Source organism: Lissotriton helveticus, chromosome 2_2 (assembly GCF_964261635.1).
Source record: "Lissotriton helveticus chromosome 2_2, aLisHel1.1, whole genome shotgun sequence".
Lineage (NCBI taxonomy): Eukaryota > Metazoa > Chordata > Amphibia > Caudata > Salamandridae > Lissotriton > Lissotriton helveticus.
The window spans coordinates 111174991-111195110 of NC_136060.1; the positions used below are offsets into that span (position 1 = coordinate 111174991).

The 20120-nt window shown below is 41.6% G+C and overlaps 1 protein-coding gene across 1 annotated transcript in view; it reads left to right on the top strand.

The window, feature by feature from the left end:
• Positions 1–20120, top strand: part of LOC144821751 (uncharacterized) — a 1041341-nt gene that overhangs the window by 158035 nt on the left and 863186 nt on the right. The window contains exon 6 of the mRNA XM_078678951.1: positions 10874–11036. Coding sequence (XP_078535077.1) covers positions 10874–11036 — 163 coding nt within the window. The remainder of the gene's footprint in view (positions 1–10873; positions 11037–20120) is intronic.

Consider the following 20120-nt stretch of genomic DNA (forward strand, 5'->3'; position numbering starts at 1 on the left):
TGCTTCAAAAGGATTCAAATTCTGGTCATCTTCACCCAATTGCTTTCTTTTCTAGGAAGCTTTTATTAGCTGAGCAGAATTATACAATTGCTGAACGGGAACTTTTAGCTATTAAAGATGTGTTTCAGGAATGGCGACATCATCTTTTGGGTGCTAAACATTCTATCACTGTGTTTTCTGATCATAAAAATTTACAATTTTATTCCACTGTAAAGGCTTTTACTCCCAGACAGATGAGATGGTTACAGTTTTTTAGTGAATTTGATTTTTTAATTACGTATCGGCCAGGAAATAAGCAGTTGTTGTCTGATACACTTTCACGATTAGTTTGTGAGAAAGATTTAATTTCTGTAAATGAGCCACCGAGTATTTTACCTAAGGAAAAAATAGCTGCGGAGATTCATTCTGAACATTTTTTAGAGTCTGTTAAAGAAGAATTAAAAACTTTTAACATTCAAGAGTGGTTATCTAAGAAAGGAAATTCAATCAGAGAGGGTCTGTTTTTTCATAATAATAGGTTGTTTGTTCCCACTAAAAAATTACAAGATGAAGTAATGCATTGGAATCATGACTTGGCAATTGCTGCTCATCCTGGCATTAATAAAAGGTTAGATCTATGTCAGCGTCATTTTTGGTGGGAAAAAATGATTCCTGCGATTCAGCAATTTGTGAAATTTTGTCCAATTTGTTCAAGACAAAAGGCTTTACATGCAGTTCCAATGGGTTTACTTCATCCTATGATTATTCCTCCTCAACCTTGGCATACAATCAGTTTGGATTTTATTACTGATCTTCCTAAATCTAATGGTTTTACTACTGTTCTTGTGGTGGTTGATTTACTATCTAAGATGGGACATTTTATTCCTTTGCACAAAATTCCCACTGCTGCAGAGTTTAGTACTGTGTTTTTATCAAATATTGTTAAACTTCATGGTCTTCCCTCTAAGATAATTTCTGATAGAGGTCCTCAATTTATATCAAAATTATGGTCACAATTGAGCAAACAACTGGGGATTGAGTTGGCCTTGTCTTCTTCCTTTCACCCACAGACTGATGGTCAAACTGAAAGGGTTAATCAGCATGTTGAACAGGGTTTACGATGTTTGTTAACTAATTCCTCTGGTCATTGGGATGAAGTTTTGCCTTGGGCAGAATTTTCTTATAATAATACCACCCATTCAGCTTTGGGCTGTTCCCCTTTTTACTTTCTCACAGGTCAACATCCTAGATCTCTTCCTATTCTTTTACCTGAAGACCAGCAGTTTATGCCAGCGGTTTCAGATAGATTAACATCATTGATAAATATTCAGGAAAAGGCTAGGAAACAGTGGATTAAAAGTAAGTTAACTATGAAAAAAACAGCTGATTCTCATCGTAGACCTTCTCCTGTTTACAAGGAAGGTCAGCTAGTTTGGCTGTCTACGAGAAACATTCAGTTGGAGGGTCCCAGAAAGTTGAAACCTAGGTATATAGGGCCTTTCCAAATTGAAAAAATTCTGAATCCAGTGTCTTTAAAATTAGTTTTGCCCGATGAATATACTATTCATCCTGTATTTCATGTATCTCTTTTGAAACCTTTTGAACCGTCTACTCGACCTGATTATCCACCCCCGCCTGTGGTTATTGGGGATCATGTTGAGTATGAGGTTAAAGCTATTTTAGATTCAAAGAGAGTTCGGGGTACCTTGTTTTATTTGGTCGATTGGAAGGGTTATGATCCTTCGGAACGATCTTGGGAACCTGAAAAAAATGTTCATGCCCCTAGACTTATTAGGTCTTTTCATGCTTTACATCCTGACAAACCTCGCCCTGTGAGACGACCTTTGGGGGGAGGAACTGTTAGGGGTGTTACAGGTCGTCTAGCATAATTCAGGTTTTAAAGGGCAGTTAATGTATTGTGAAATCGATAAAATCTAATTTAATGTTTTTATTCAAACACAGGATTTATTATTGAATGTTATTTCAGTAATTTTAACCATCTTGTAACTGAAGGTTTAAATTTATTTTTAACAATGCTTATTGATTTCTTGTTCTGAGAAGAGCCTTTTATTGACGTTGTTTAGAATGTAAGCTCCTTGAGGGTAGGGCTCGCGCTGCCTCACGTGGCTGGAGTTCTCTTGTATGAGGGCTCGTGCTGGCCCTCGTGACAAGAGCTAATCTATAAATACATGCCCTTCCCAACGGTCGGCGCTTCGTCTCGTGTTGTTCATCTTGACGAGGGCTTCTGACCGTGCGCAGCTGGTTCAAGTTTTCAAGCCTCTTCTCCTTCTCATTATTCATTCCTGAACTTCCCAATATCCAACCATTAATTACCCAGCTCTCAGCCGAGTATTTCCTGTCGTCAGTTTCCAGTAATTTAAGGCTTCGCAGAAACCGAAGCTCCGTGTCTCCCTCGGCGAGTCAGCTGGGGATATCGTATTTCTTTTCCTTCGCGCCTGAAGGCGGTTCGAGACTCCTGTCCTCCTGGCAGCTTTAGAAGGGACAGTAAGAATTTATGTTTCTTGGTTTTAAGGATTGAAGCGTCTAGCGCAACTTCAGTGCAAGCATTTCTTTAAATAGAATTTGAAGATTCACGCTAGAGAATTGTTTAAAGCACAACTATCACAGCTTGGGGAAAAAACAAGCCTTGATAAAGACAAGACAAAACTATGAATTCTAATTGAGGGTTCTTTTGGAGTCTGCAAGGAACTTTTTTTTTAGTTAAGAGTCAAGACTCCTGTAAAGAAACAAGTCTTGGCAAAGGCAAGGAATCAATTGTAAAATAGGTTACTCGAAGTTTCTTGTGTAAATAGGAAACTGATAAGATTTGTGAAGAAGAGTTATTGTTTTCTAGTAGATTGCTGGTTCTTCCAGTTAGACAATCTGTTGAATAGTAGTGGGGTGTTGTATTCTTCTTTTATCATCCCATTACAGATACTCCTTATATTTGATGAGTTGCAGAAGACTCCAGGTATGATTTATTTGCATGAATAAACCAGTTAAGTTCACTAACCAGATTAACAACTAACGCATTGTTTAAGAGAGGTTTATCTTGATTATAACCTTCATTTTTCAAGGGTCTTGAGATTGAGACTGAGCAATTCAGAATATAAAAGAGTGTGAACAAAGGCCACAAGAATCTATGGTCAGTAACTGAATATTTAATTATCACTGATTTAAAGGTGTAAGTTAGGAAGAGTTATTTACTGTAAATCTTTAACTACAGAACTGTGTGGAACCTGTAGCGCATAGGAAGGAAAAAGTCAACGCCCTGGAACACTATTAAGAGAAACAACTACAGAAGTCAACGTTTCTTTATGTGTTGTTAGTTTCTCTGTCCACTTCCCCTTTCCCTTGGGGAAAAGTTAATTCAGTCAGAGTTGAATTCCTGATTGTGTTGATTGATCCTTGAGGGAGTTGGGAGTTTGCAGCTTAAGAGGAAACGTCAGAAGTGACTCTCAGGACTTCGCAACAACTGGTTAGCCAAGTCTCGGTTAGGAAGAGTATGTCAGGTGATTGGTCAATAATAAGGCCAAATACCTCTTCATGGTGTTTTACAAGCGACCTGCAATTCAGGCTTTATACATTCAGTTTGGTGATTTTAAGGGGCTCTGGAGGAATCAGGGGAGTTCCCGTGGCCTTAAAACCACATTTCTTGCATCCCGAGTGTAGAGTATCGGGATGCCTGGACTGGGCCGCGCAAGGTGCCAAGTGTGGATCACTAAGTGGGTCAGCAACATCACTGAGTTTTTTTTTCTCAATGTCCTGCACCCATATGAAGAGGTAACTCCTGTTGCTTAGATTAGGGCATAAAGGCTTCACTCAATAGTGTGATCTGCATGTCTTTCCTCAAGGTTGTGCCCTCAGTCCTCTATCAGAAGCTGTCCTGAAATTGAGGAGGAGGAGGGAAGAGGACATCTGTACCCAGATGGGTTTTTCTCCATGTTTAAGCCACTGGAATTTAGTTAAAAGTGGAGGAAAGTTAGGATTGAACTTTTCGGCTGGACTGTAGTTGGGGTCACAGTACAGAACCTTTTGTGGTAAATGAAGCCATAAACACACAGGATTGTTCAGTATTGAGTTTCTTCTAGGTTTAAGCAATACAGGTAAACATCCCAACCAACTCAAACACAGGTGGTAAACTGCCCTTACATACATTCTAAGATCAATAAGAGTTCCACATTCCCGCCCACCAAGGTACATTCTACTTACTAAGCATTGGTATACTATAATACACCAGCATGTCACACACCTCTCCCCTTTTGGAAAAAAATGTTGTTACATTTTTTTTCTAACCCATCAGTATAATATAATTCCACAACATAACAAAAACCAAAACAAAAAAAGACATAGAATAAGAGTAGATTAAAAATTATCATTTGAAAATAACAAACATATATTCTAGGTTCACTGTCATTACTACCCTCGGTGCATATACATCCTTTTTCCAGGTTAGCATGTACCACCACAATTCTATTTAAGCTCCAAATGCGGTTGTCAATAAGCTTACAAGAATTCGGAAATATGTCCACAACTCAAAAAAGTACATAGAATTTTGAAGTTCCACTTTTCTATGGAAGTTTTACTTTTACCATGTCTCCAACACCTACCTCAGTAGGACTAGCTGCCTTATGCACATCAAAAGTCTGTTTTTTCTTCCTAATCCTCGCTTGTTGGGATCTTTTCCAATCACCTTCATTACACACCTCCCCTTTAAACTGGTCACACCTCATCCATGAGGGCTTCACCATAGTGCTAGGTTTCGTTCTCTGAAACAACTTAAAGGACACCGTACCCAAGACTGAGTAAGGTGTTAGGTGGTAAACGTCAACCCTTTCCAACAAATCTTTCTTCCAAACCTTTTTTTTTGCGTTTTAAATCTGAATAGACTCTTGTAATACTCGGTTGGACCGCTCCACCATCCCGTTAGTCTCGGGATGATAGAGATAAAAATTATTTTGCTTGATCCCTCTCAAGGATAAGAAATCTTCCATATCTTTGGACACCAATTGGATACAATTTTTCTTCAAGAAACAGTCTGGGAACCCTTCTCTACCGAAGACATCCCTGAGAAAAATAGTTACCATACTAGTTTCTACACTTTGCATATTACAAATGTCAGGCCAACGTGAGAACATATCCATCAGCACTAAAATATATGACTGACCAGTCTTACTCGTGACTGGCCCCAGGATGTACAGAGCTACTTCCTGCCACACTCTCTCTGGGGTGTTTCACACTATCATCGGTTGAACTCTTGGTTTACAACTCATCACTAGAGCAACACTCCAGGCACTCTCTCACACACTTCAACTTGAGTTTCCATCTCCGGCCATCTGAAATGCAACCTGATCCTCTCTTTAGTCTTAGAAATTTGTGTGTCCACATTGACCCGACTGGATAAGCTTCTCTCTAATTTTACTCAGAGGAATCAATCTTGTACCTCTCCAAAGCAACCCATTATTTTCGGACAATTCACCTTTCACTGTCCAAAAATCACTTGTACTCATACCTTTTTTAGATTTCCACCCTACCCTGACCAAATGTATCTGTTTTAGAACTTCATCGTCATCCAAAAAATTATCTCCACTCAGACTCACTGACCAACCCATCAGTAACCTCACAGACCTTATAATCAGTAACCTCACAGATGCCAAATCTCCTCCTCCACATTGGGATCATACCTTTGTCAGCCTCAGACTCGACTGTGATAAACAATCTGCAACCTTGTTTACCCGTTTCTTTGGTCAACCTATGACCCAAATAAATCATTTCTCTTTGAATAAACTTGCATTTATTCTCCTGTAATGTCAGACCTCTCACCCTGAACCTTTCTAGGACTAACCTTAGTCTACAATCATGCTCTTCTTGGTCGGACCAATAAATCAAAATGTTATCCTTAGCCCGAACTGCCTGGCTTGGCAGTTCGGGCTGGACTGTTCCCATGAGGCGAAGGGTCAAGACTGATTTGCTTATATCTAGGTCTAAACTGGGGTGGTACGGTGAGCAAAAGAATGATGGATTTAACCCGGATCTCTTGACTGAGGGTGAACGTTTTGATTTGTCCTGCATTCCGTCCATCAATTGTGTGTCTTTGAAAAATGCAGCAGCGAGTTGAGTCCAAAGGCAATCTAGTGAATTTGAAAAAACCAAACGGCATGATAAATGAAGTCAAATCCATACAGTCATCATCTAAACACAATTGAAGATATGGCACCTTCAATATAAAGTTGAGAAAAACAGACTCCTTCTAATTGTGTAAGTCATAACACATAAACTTATATCTCCTGTGGGCTTGCATGCCAGTACTACTGATGCAAGCCATTTTGTAGTTTCAGTCTTGACAATTGTACCCTCTTTTCCACTTTTTCAAGTTCAGCCTAAATGTGTTGTCTCAAAGCTAAAGGTAAACCTTACACCTTGTATGCAATAGAAGAAACGTCATTCTTCAGAAAAAATGTATGAGTGTAATCAGACAGACATCCCAACTTTTCTTCAAAAACTTCCCTAAATTCCTTGGGTAGCTCACATGGTACCCCGTTCACTTCTTCCTTGATCTTAACTACTGCATCAGGAAAATTACTCAAAATAATATTTGGCGCACTATTCAGATCTAGCATGACACCTAAATCTTTTTGGTGGAACCAAATAATGATGCTGTTATCTCTCCAAGAAACATAAATCTTCCTGGCTGTGAGATGTCCTTTGTATTCTAAATCACCATTAAAATACCCTAGCAACTTAATTGGCTGTCCTCCATAGATTAGTGGACGGATGTCAGGTTTGAAGACTTTGACCTTGCCTAAAAGATTTTGTGTGTAGAAATCTTTGGGTATCAAAGAGATTTTAGCACCTGAGTCAAACTTCATGTAAACAGATTTCCAATTAACATTTACTTTATCAAATGGACTTCATGCACTATGCCATCCAACTTGGAAAATCACTTCCCTGCAATGTAAATCATCATATTCAACTTCATTCTCATCATATTAATCAAATACCACTACTTATTCTATCTTTTTTATTTTATTCTTATGTTAAGGCCTGTAGTTTTTACCAAAGTGTTCAACTTCGTTATATACACTGCACTTAACTAAAAGAGCAGGACAATTTTTGTCATTGGCCAAGTGGTTAGAGGCATCACATCCGCAGCACTTTCCATTAAAGTGTTTCATAGAAAAGGAAGATGATAAGGCAGGACAACTTTTGTCATTGGCTAGGTGGCTGAAAGCACCACATCTAAAGCTCTTCCCACCAACAGATTTTCTTGAAAGAAAAGATTCATCGTGTTTTGACATCGACTTATGCACCACATATATCTTCTCTAATGGGACATGGTTGTGTTCCTTTCTTATAATATTAACAAAGGCCAAAGAATGTTCAATCTTCTTTGCAATGGATAACACTTCATCAAGTTTGGGATTGTCTTTTCGCCAAAACTCAACCTTAACTCTCTCATTACATCCAAGCACAAATCGATCACCAAAGCATTCTTCTAGGTTCTCCTGAAGCTGCAAGTGGCTGCTAATTTGCGCAAACTCGTGACATAACTTTCCACTGACTCCTGAGATCTTTGTATCCGCCTACCAAAATGATAACTTTCCATGACAGTACTCAATTTTGGGAAGTAATGCCTATCATGTTTCTTGATACAGACACTAGTCTCAATATCTGGGAGATGTTGAAGTACTTCTCGACCCTTTAGTCCAAAGCAGTGAAGCTATAAGAAGGCTTTCCTTTTGGTGCTTAATGTACCATGACGCAGGCATGAAAAAACACTTTTTTTCCATTTAGACCACTTAATAGTTGGTTCTCCTGGAGACGACAGAAAGAAGGGAGGCGGCAACATATTTTGCATACTGACAGAAAACAAAACTTTCACTATGTTAGACCATAGAATATACCTATTAGATCACAAATAATCAGCACACTTATTCATACACTGTTCCAGGTAACCAGATTAGTACGACACAATAATAATCCAAATAGTTTTCCAAGTTAATCATAGTGATCCTGAAGATTAATAGTATTCATTGAAACACAGGGTGTGCCTATCACCATCACAGGGTGTGTCCAACACCATTTTACTCTCCTCAGTTGATGCCTTTAATGCACTGATGCAGAAATGATAAATATTAGGCACTTAGTTACAGGATGTGCCTATCACCTAAAACTGAAGTTAACAGATGTTTGTCACTTACCGCATGGCACTAGGCACGCTGTCACAGGAAGTGCCCATCACTACAATACTCTCCTCAGCTAATGTGTTTGTCGCGCTGATGCATAAATGATAGGTATCAGGCAATTAGTCACACGTGTGCCCATCACCGTAAAACTGAAGTTTCCGGCATCTCACATGCCATAGGGATTCATTAAAAACATCCAAAACCCACAACATGGCTGCCGGAGCGTTGTGTTGCATGTGTTGCTCAGGGAGATAGAGCTTGTTCCTCCTGCGTGATAAGTCTCATTGCCCTTGTCATACATCATTTTCTACAGCAGAAATCCGACACATATAAGGATGACGCTGTTCCAGCTACTGCGCGTGTACTCAGCGTGAGGATGAAGGAGGGCAACTTGCTTGGGAACAAGGCAGGGAACACAGTGGTAAGTTCCAACATGGAACAGGCTGTGCAGCGTTGAAGAGTGAGTGAGAGGGTTTCCTATGGCATGCGAGGCTCGCACACCAGGGATACTTAATCCAAGCATACCATTCAAAAGCCAATACATTGGTCCAGGAACAGCACACACAAGTACATAAAAAGTGAACAGTACCTTTATGGTGGTCATGGGACAATTGTGCAATGTAAATCCTGTAAATGTTTCACGTGACTCAGGACACACCAGAGATTTCAGTGTATGTTTGAAAAGGAGGCAGTCATTCAACAAAGGCAATTCCTCCAACTGAAAGCTTGAGTCCCCCAGTGGGTTCAAATCATTGTCAAATTTGGTAAATGAAGCCGTACACACAGAGGGCTGATCCAATGTTGAGTTTATTCTAGGTTTAAACGATACAGGGAAATGTCCCAGCCTCCTCAAACGCAGGAGGTAACCTCTCTTTAAGTACATTGTAAGATACATCAGAGTTCTACAGTCCAAACGCCCCAAGGTTCATTCTTCTCACTAAGCAGTGGTACACTAAAATACACCAGGATACCACACCTCTGTTCTAGAATGGTTTGCTCAGTTTATTGTTTGTTTTGCCAGGAGCCTATTGAGCAGATGAGGCACAGACAATGGATCCGAGTGAATTTGCCCGATTCATGCCCTTATATAGGTACAATTCACACTGCCCTAATATAGGCATAGAAATCATTCCCTTATTTAGACATAGTCCATGCAGACCAAATACAGGCATGGCTACTTCCACCCGTATCAAAACGTCACAACGATTTCTTGGAAAATTGGCATAAGCAGTCAGGGACCTTCCCTTGATTGAATATTGATTTGTCCAAGAACTCATTTACTTTGCAAAGAACTACTATTCCCTTGGGGTTCTTTCCTGTCGTTATTATGCCAGACTTTACGTTAAACTAGACACCTTCAAGGTATAAATATGCCTTCACTTGCTCTAGCAAGACACGGTGGTTTGGAGCAGTTCTACTATCTACTTGCCCAACGCAGCTCGCTACAGCAAGTGTCGAAGGAAGTCGACCCTCCAGCGGACGCACTGATAGAGAGGCTGCATTTCTCTCGGCGAGAATCCAGCTCCGGTGTTTCCAAGCTCCCCTTGCGGGGTGTTGGGAAATCAAGTCCCAAGACTGAGATACCAGACCTCCTTCATTCTAAACTAAAGGTATGGAGCTGATTAGAACCTAGAGAAACCTTGGATAGATTCTTGGCAAAGAAAAGCTAAACCTATGCTACACTAAACTTACTCCTTCCCGCGTACTAGACTTAGGTTAGGTACATTGGGGTAGGCGTATTTTAGAAGCACGAGTTGAGTACTTTTAGCCCTTGTTATTTATGTATGTATTTATATATGGTTTAGAAACCATACAATGCTCTTACAGTATTATTTTATAATATTGTTCTCGCTGTACGCATTATACTTTGCAGTCTGCATTACGATTGTAGCAGTTCACTTTACATGCATGAGAAAGAAGACTGTTCAATAAAACCTTTTATTGAAAACGCCCGTCTCTCTATTTCTTTTCACCTCTGTAGAAACGAAGCATGCACGAGTGACTGAGTGAAATACTTATCTATTGTTTCCACGACTCTAGAGATACTTTTCTTATTCTTGGGAAACAAAGTTGTCATGTTTATGCCGTTGTCAGAATCGAATCCCTTCTTGTGAATTCGAGAAAGTTTCTAGTGACCTCTGAGCTAGCTGGCATTCACTATTAAGTTTAATATATTTGATAGAGACCTAGTCGACCTCAGTCCTACGTCTAATCTATAGGATATATTATTCCAATGCGCAAAGCCTATTGGGAATATAGGAACTACACTACAGTGCTAGCTGCCTCATTTTATATTGTCTGCATCTTTCTATTTTGTAGTACATGTAGATGTTGAGTAGACCTATCGTCACACCAATGATCACCACTAGATGGATGATTGGAGATGATTTCTAAGCATTTGAACAATTATATTTAATACAAACAAATCAATTCTTTAAGATTATAAAAAGCTATTCAAACATGTCAGCGAGGTGCACCAGAAGGTCTTGATCCATATTTGACCATTGTATGTAATTTAGTGATTGTAATGTGTATGTTTATCACCTATTAGTCATACTCCATTTTTCTGAACTTCCCTCACACAATCTTTCCCTCCCTCTTACCTAGCTCTCTTATTCTCTAACCCTCTCGCTCTGACATTCCATCTCTAGTTCTCCCTTTCTGTCTATTTCGTTATTAGCATCTTATTTCTTTTATGTCTTTTCCAGGTATGAAGCCAAAACAATAATATTAAAGCAAGGACATCTGCCTGTTGAATGTTATCTCATTCTTTCTGGAAACCTCAAAGTCACATATGAAGATGTGAATTCTAAACATCGACAACTAACCGACGAAATGCTGAATGAGATTGAGGAAGGAGATTTCTTAGGGGTATTTTTTTCAACCTTTGAAACACTTGTAACATGCATATATGATACATTTTGCTTTTAGAGTGCATAATAAATAAATGTTCTAAATGTAAACTGTTGAGAACTACTGTACTATATATATATATATATTTATATATTCCACACAAGGTTCTCTCAAGAAGGACGCACATTCGGAAAGGAAACCAAGCAGGTGTAATCAGTTCGGTTACGCATTTCGACAGGCAAGCCACGGGTGTGAACAAGACAGTTTGCCTGTCGAAACGCGTAACCGAACTGATTAAACCTGCTTGGATTACTTTCCGAGCGTCCTTCTTCAGAGAACCTTGTGTGGATTATAGTAAATCGCCGGCAGACCTGTCCAGCGTAAGGCACCACCTGTCAATGAGCCAACGACTCCAGCAACAAAGGTCGTTCTATGGAGGAATATATATATAAAAAAATAAGATTTACTGAGTTTTCGTATTGCTTGAACTTCTATTTGAACTTCATGTGAACAGCGCTACTTTTGCCTTTGTGTTATTGTAGTTTTCTTTAACCACTCATTGTCTGTACATGGTTTGTGTTTTATTTGCACTTGATTTTCGACCTCTCAGTTTTTTTTCTAAAGCTGATTGGCTTTTATTTCACATAAAATGGCACAACCTACAGTGGCGCGTCATGTGATCAAGCTCCGCTTGACGGAGCGAAACGCGTCATGGAGGGCAGCTGCCCGAAATTTGCACAAATAAATAACTTATGACTGCTTGCACCTCATCGTGTTTAATGGCCCGTTATTGAACGTTCTATTCCTGGGGAAGAGGTCGGTACCTGCTTGGTGCCGCTTGAGAATCAGCGGTTCAGGACCTTTTTTCGATATATATCACCAAACCTCCTCCACGAACAGAAGAGCAGAGGCCACAACGGGGGGTTCCTTTGGAAGCAGCTTTATTGTAATTTAAATGGCGAATGCATTTCGGCAAGTTATGCCTTCCGCAGCGCCCAAGTTGTTATGCACCCACTTCCAAATCTCTCTCATAGTTCAAGTGCACCGCCCCCTCTTATTCAGGCAGAGCGGCTCCGCCCCATGATATGTCTCGCACCTGTTGTAGTTCTTCGTGTGATGTCGAACTCCAACACCCTGAAACCAATGTCAGAATCCAGGTAGGTAGCACTATGAAATTTTAACTTTTAGTGAGTTGGGGCGTTGTGTGAACTGGCGAGAAAAGGAGAAAATAATACCATGCAGTCTTGAAATTAAACAACAAAGTTCTCCCTCGGGTCCCCACACCGCCTCTGCCTTTCAGTCCAAGTTCAATAACAACAGGGGCAAGGGTGCAATACATCCTGCCCAGCGTCGGGTAAATACCCGACAACTACCCCATGATTCTCGGACGTCTTGGCGGGTACCAGAGCAATCCAATCCCTTGGAGTACGAAACAAACTGCCGAGGCAATTAACCAGTGTTCTCCGGACCACTTGTTAAGCGGGGGCCTCTGTCATTGCGTTTTCTGGCCACCGCAACTAACGTATCACCAAACCTCCTCCACGAACAGAAGAGCAGAGGCCACAACGGGGGGTTCCTTTGGAAGCAGCTTTATTGTAATTTAAATGGCGAATGCATTTCGGCAAGTTATGCCTTCCTCAGCGCCCAAGTTGTTATGCACTCACTTCCAAATCTCTCTCATAGTTCAAGTGCACCGCCCCCTCTTATTCAGGCAGAGCGGCTCTGCCCCATGATATGTCTCGCACCTGTTGTAGTTCTTCGTGTGATGTCGAACTCCAACACCCAGAAACCAATGTCAGAATCCAGGTAGGTAGCGCTATGAAATTTTAACTTTTAGTGAGTAGGGGCGTTGTGTGAACTGGCGAGAAAAGGAGAAAATAATACCGTGCAGTCTTGAAATTAAACAACAAAGTTCTCCCTCGGGTCCCCACACCGCCTCTGCCTGTCAGTCCAAGTTCAATAACAACAGGGGCAAGGGTGCAATACATCCTGCCCAGCGTCGGGTAAATACCCGACAACTGCCCCATCATTCTCGGACATCTTGGTGGGTACCAGAGCAATCCAATCCCTTGGAGTACGAAACAAACTGCCGAGGCAATTAACCAGTGTTCTCCGGACCACTTGTAAGGTCTGGGCCTCTGTCATTGCGTTTTCTGGCCACCGCAACTAACGTATCACCAAACCTCCTCCACGAACAGAAGAGCAGAGGCCACAATGGAGGGTTCCTTTGGAAGCAGCTTTATTGTAATTTAAATGGCGAATGCATTTCGGCAAGTTATGCCTGCCTCAGCGCCCAAGTTGTTATGCACCCACTTCCAAATCTCTCTCATAGTTCAAGTGCACCGCCCCCTCTTATTCAGGCAGAGCGGCTCCGCCCCATGATATGTCTCGCACCTGTTGTAGTTCTTCATGTGATATATATATATTCCCCACTCCTCACCACGGGGTATGCCGTCGCCTGCTTGATCAGCGGGTGGATCGTCACGAAAAAAGGACCTCCGTAGTCAGGTCCTCAATATTGACACTCGAACATGCAGCAAACACCACGCTTAGACGATACCCTGTGCTGGCCAATAATTTATTCAAGTCAGCCCTTCGGACGCGTTTCGCCGGACCCGCAGGCTTGATCACCGAAGACTTATGTCTCATGGCGGCCATTATAAACGCTGTGCACCAAACAACCAATCACGTGACAATAGAACTACAAGGAGAGTAACATGGATAACAGACTCGTAGTTCATAACATGAACTCGCATTGTGACATATTAATAAATCAGGAACATGCAATTAAAGCAAGCCGCATAAGTTTAAGCATTGCTGTACACACATTTTAGTCACCTTTGTATGCATATTTCCCTGTTTGCATTATGCATGAACTTTTTCTCGCTATGTTTTTTTCAACTTATTTTTACTTTTTTAAATATAACTTTATTGATACCACCTTAGGCTCCTGTTTACTATTAGCATTTTATTGATGCTAATGTTGTTTAGTAGGTATATGCGCTATTGCGCCTGAATAAAATGAAGCCATACTGCGAGTTAGCTTCATTCATGCTGCCCATGTGGGTTCTGTAAATGTCTGTCATTAGCGTTTTCTGTTTGACTACTGTTTGTCATGTATCTCCCCAGTGGGATTATTTACTATCCAGCATTGTATCTCTTCTTGTTAAAGTGAACCCCACTCTCTTAAGACGCCTTGAATCTTGGTACATTGTGGAGCTTAATACTAAGGCACCGACTGGTTTGAATGTAGAAGAGGATCTGATCACTCACCTGTAATAGTTATTGGAGTAATTTAGTATTTAATTAAAATTAAGGTAATTATTAAATGGAGAGGGCAGTCCCCATAAGTTCGATTTTAAGGTTTTATGTATGATTGCGTATTTTAATTTGTAAATTTTGCACTGTGAAACACGGGAGAGAGTGGGGTTCACTTTAACAAGGAGAGATACAATGCTGGATAGTAAATAAGCCCACTGGGGCGATACATGACAAACAGTAGTCAAACATAAAACGCTAATGACAGACATTTACAGAACCCACATGGGCAGCATGAATGAAGCTAACTCGCAGTATGGCTTCATTTTATGCAGGCGCAATAGCGCATATACATACTAAACAATATTAGCATCAATAAAATGCTATTAGTAAACAGGAGCCTGAGGTAGTATCAATAAAGTTATATATAAAAAAGTAAAAATAAGTTGACAAAAAACATAGCGAGAAAAAGTTCATGCATAATGCAAACAGGGAAATATGCATACAAAGGTCACTAAAATGTGTGTACAGCAATGCTTAAACTTATGCGGCTTGCTTTAATGGCATGTTCCTGATTTATTAATATGTCACAATGCGAGTTCATGTTATGAACTACGAGTCTGTTATCCATGTTACTCTCCTTGTAGTTCTATTGTCACGTGATTGGTTGTTTGGTGCACAGCATTTATAATGGCTGCCATGAGACATAAGACTTCAGTGATCAAGCCTGCGGGTCAGGCGAAACGCGTCCGAAGGGCTGACTTGAATAAATTATTGGCCAGCACAGGGTATCGTCTAGGCGTGGTGTTTGTTGTGTGTTCGAGTGTCAATATATATATATATATATATATATATATATATATATATATATATATATATATATATATATATATATATATATATAGTAATAACTTTGATGCTGTTTGATGAATCTTCATGAAAGTCACCTCCTCCCTGCAAAGTTTCAGGGTGAATCTTCAGGTGGGGTCGAGAAAAGAGGAGAACCCAAACCGGTAAAAGAAGTGACCCGAAATGGGCCACCCGGGTCACTTGCGACCACCTCTCGGCCTTCCGAGAAATGAAGAGTCGGGACGACAGTTGAGAATACAAGCTAACACTTTTATTAATAAGTACACTGACCAGCCTCAATGGATAAGTGTCGAGGGACTGACTTCAGACACTTGGTAACACAAAATAAGCCTCCCGACACCTCCCAAGTCCTGCCCCTGATGGAAAAATACAGCTTGGGGAAAAACTGAACAAAGAAGGCACAGAGGGATAAGCTACCACCTGCAGAAGGGGTACACATTATCAGACTCTCAAGGTCATCTTGCTTGATCTCAGCTCTCTCTAGTGTGGGAGCATAACTATGTCCAGGGACAGGCATGCAAAGCTGAAAAAACTATTCTCTTCATGCATCTGGGTTCCAACCTTGAATAGGATAAGAGGGAATTACTGAGCAGCAGCTTCTGCTGAGGCAAGCAGAGAGTGGGGGCACAGAGGCCAGGCTTCGATTACAGCGTAACATGGTGGCTACATGGAAGGAAAATGGCGTCTCAGATGCTAACTTTAGCCAGCACAATGTTAGAAGGGGCTGGTCACACACATTTGCAATAGCGATCAATATAAAATAGCAACATGATTGCTAACATAACACAGTATACAATATGGGGGATGGGGCAATGGCACATTCGATTCTAACAGACCCTCCTTTTAGAGTTCATAGCTAAATTATTATTGCTGCTATCAGGTAAGGGTCTTCACAATTCTAATGGATGGGGAAAATGGTGCTACATAAGCAACAGTTGACCATTTGGGTGATCTTTAGCAATGTTAGATAGGTACACATACCAATATTCTAAAATGCCCTCGTCGATACACATCATATCATGAACAGCCTGTACCATCATGGCGGAGGGCTTAGCTGTTTGCTCTTGAACTCTGGGCTAGGGTGTCAACTTTTGAATGCAATAAGTACAACTGGCGGGAAGGCAATTAATGCACAGACAACAAGTAAATACAACACCTCCATTGGCTACTAAGAATAAGAGTATCTTCCAGCCCCAGGATGCTATAAGACCCCAAAAGCATCTGGACAAGGACCATTCTCCTGGTGGATATCAGATGCTAATCTGTGTAACTTTTGTATTGCTGCATAGACATTCGGAGCGTGGTCCGGTATGTACACATAGCAGCTACTACCAATGACGCGACATGCCCTACCCCGATCAGCAAGGATGACGTCTAACACCATCCTGTTCTGAAGGGCAACAAGTCTCGTATTCTGAAGCTCAGCTGTAATGTTGGTCAGTATTGCAGGGTAGTGTCAATCTGATCTATATCTTTTGTGTCAATAACCCTTATAACTCAAGACAAATACTCACTCTTGCGTTGTACCGGGTGGTCTCTGTGATAATTGGATGGTGCGATATACACGGGGGGCAAAAGGAAGAACAAGTAGCAAACACCAGACCACTCCTTAGGAAGCCATACGTAAGCCTGGGACCCACAAACAAAATACACGTTGTGGGGCGGAAGCAGTGGTGGACTACTAGTAGTGTTGAAATCATAAGTATAGTTGCAAGTACTCTCTCCTACTGAAACCTTTCTAAAACCTCGGATACATAAACTCATTCTGGAGCCTTGTTAAATTCTTTTTGTTCATAAAGATTCATACAGGCATCAGGATGTAGAATATCAGCACTCCCATCCCTTCCCGGGGTAAATCCTTGGTGAGTCACTATATATCCCAATACATCCTCATAATCAAGGTATGTCATAGGCATTGCATCAGCATGATAATGAATATACACCGTGGTGAACAGTTGGAACCATGCTTTGCAGCTGGCCAAATAAGACAGGGGCAGTGACAGTAACAGGTCATTTTTATGCATCAGAGAAGGGAGTAAACCAGAGACCCAACAATTGGCGACATTGGTGATATGGTGAGCCTGATGGAGCATCTGCATGAAGACATTATCCACAAAAGTCTGTCTGTGTCTTTCCTTATGAGGGGCCAAAGTGACAAATTCATGTTTAGGGGAACAGGAGTAGTACCAATCAGGGAATGCATAGGATGTCTTTCTTCAAGGAACCATATGATCCCTAACACTGCTACCAAAGCAACAAAAACTATTATTAGGAACACTATCTTATTCCTAGTGGGCCAAGCCCAACAAGTTGGGTTACGGTGCTCAAAACGGGGTGTTGCTAATGGCTTTTCTTCTTCCATAACAATACGGCCAAAGGGGTATATTTTTATATATCGAACTACCAGAGGAAAGTCGGTACAATGGAGCCAGGTATATGAAAGGGGAAAAAAGGAAGAAAAATTAAATAAAACACCTAGTTCGGTGTCCGTAGACTCTAATTGTTGCTAAATGATGGTGCCACAGAGCACCTTGCGGTGGGGCTGCCCAGTCACAAACCTTTCTGTCTTTTTGCTCAGGATAGGGCAGCTTCCCCCCTCGGAAGGCACCCCCCACTTATCCTGTCCAGTGTCTCAGATAATTCAACAATCTCCCTTTCCCTGATCAATCGTTGGTACCACAGACAAGGTACATGGACCCTATTCTTCATCCATGAAGTCCATCCCTACTAACCTGACTTTTCCTTTGGTGCACTGTCCCTTCGTTGAGGACGCAAGTTGTACCTAGCCACTCCAGGCACTGTCTCGTCACAAAAAATGATCTTAAATTCAGAGGAGGCAGGGGACTGAGACTCAAGCTCCTGCAGACAGGATGGAAGAGAAACCTGGGCAGCCCTTATTTCTGGGGGGACCACCTCATTCTAAGCAGCATCGTTTTCCTCTTTCATCTGTGCCCAGGTCAATTGTGCATCAGAAAAAGCTACATAGCAAGACACCTTCCCTGTCTTGTAATCCCCTATTCCTTCATGGACCCATTTGTCGTAAGGGAGAGGCAGGGGAACTCGCAGGCAGTGCGATGAGTGAATCCAGAGCTTCCGGCCATCCACCTTCATGGCCATCCGTGTGGCGAGCAGGACCAGCAGGGGCGCCTTCCACCTCGGCTCCAATCACCCTCACCTCTGGTATTTCCGGCCCAAAACAAAGTCACCGTGCTGGATGCTGTGTTCTGACCCCTCAGGTGTTGGCGGGAGTGCCTCATGTATCTGTTGATGAATAGGATGCACATTTTTTGTTAACTCGCATAAGTATTCTACAAGTAATGGATATTCAATTTCAGAAAAGGGGCGTGGGACGCCCCAGACATTTGCGTGGTGGCAAAAAACAACCTCATACAGGTATAATTCTATTCTAGAATGAGCTATCACTCTCGTGTATAATAGGTCAATAGGTAGCACGTCTGGCCATTGCAGTCCTGATCTCTCCCTGATCTTTGCCAGCTTCAACTTGAGAGTACCATTTCACTTCTCAACCAAATCGGATGACTGGGGGTGGTTTGCTGCATGAAACATCTGCTTAATGTGCAGACCGTTCCACACCAGCGGAATAACCTTTGCCTTGAAGTGACTCCCGTTGTCACTCTATATCAAATGGGGCAAGCCAAAGCGTGGGAAAAACTCCTTCAAAAGGGCTTTTGCCGTCGCTACGGCTGTGTTCTCTTTATTGGGTTAGCCAAAATCCATTTACTGAATGCACAAACAACCACCAGCACACATTTCAAGTTGTAATCCATCTCGAGAACCTCGAAAGGGAAGGAAGGGGGCACAAAATTACCAGGAGGTGTAGGGGTACCCTTCTCAGGATTATGAGTCAGGCAAACCATGCAGTGCCTCATTAGATGGGCAGCTACTTTAGGCATATTATTGTCATTCCGCCTTACTGGATCCAGTAATTTGCATATCCCTTTTGCACTAATGTGAGCTGGACCATGTGCCATGGTACCTAACTCAGGGAATACATATGTATCTGGTAACATCCATCTTTGCTTTTCCGATTTGTCAGTCCAGCACCCCTCCTTGTCTAAGCATCCTGTACTCTCCTGCCACGTTGCCAGCTCCCCAACTGTTGCCTCAGTCTGTATTTCTTTTACATTTTCCAGTGTGTCCTCAAGCATCCCATTGTCAGGCACCCATCTAGCTGGTCCTACCACAACCATTCTCTTCATCTTAGACCTAGCTGTTTCCTTAGCTATCTTGTCCACAAACACATTTACCCTCTCCACATCATCAGTAATCGTGTTATGGGCACTACACTTCACTATTGCCAATCTTTTGGGGAGTGCCAGAGCTGGGAAGAGCTGGTGTATCAGAGGGCCGTGCTGTATCTTCATGCCGTGGGAGGGCAGGAATCCCCTCTCTGCCCAGAAACGCCCAAAATTATGGGCCACTCCGAATGCATATTGGCTGTCAGTATATATATTGACAGCCAATCCCTCACTTAACTCACATGCTCGCAAAAGAGCAACCAGCTTGGGCTAATTGGTAGGGAACATGTGATGTCTCAGTTATAGGATATGCTGTGGTGGTGGTGCCATCTGACAATTTGAAACAAGAAATATTTGTGTAACCTGCACACCCTGTTTTTTTACAAAAAGTTTCTAACTTATGACCATCGGTGCAGACCTGCTGCCTGACTGACCCCTGTCAGGTTCCTATAATAACTGCAAAATCAGACACAACTATGTCCCTTGCAGGAATGCACTGTTCGAATTGGCTCCAGTGCCAAAGTTCTGTACCCACTTTTTTTTAGAAAATAATCATATGTATCTGTAATTAAACCTTCATTAAACCATATGTATCTTCAAAATCTTAATACACAGACACAAACAAATTTCATGTTCAAAAACGTCTGTTTTTTTTTACTTTAGTATTTCAAAATTCCATGCTTGTTCTGGTTTTTCATTGTTTTTCACTTTTTGT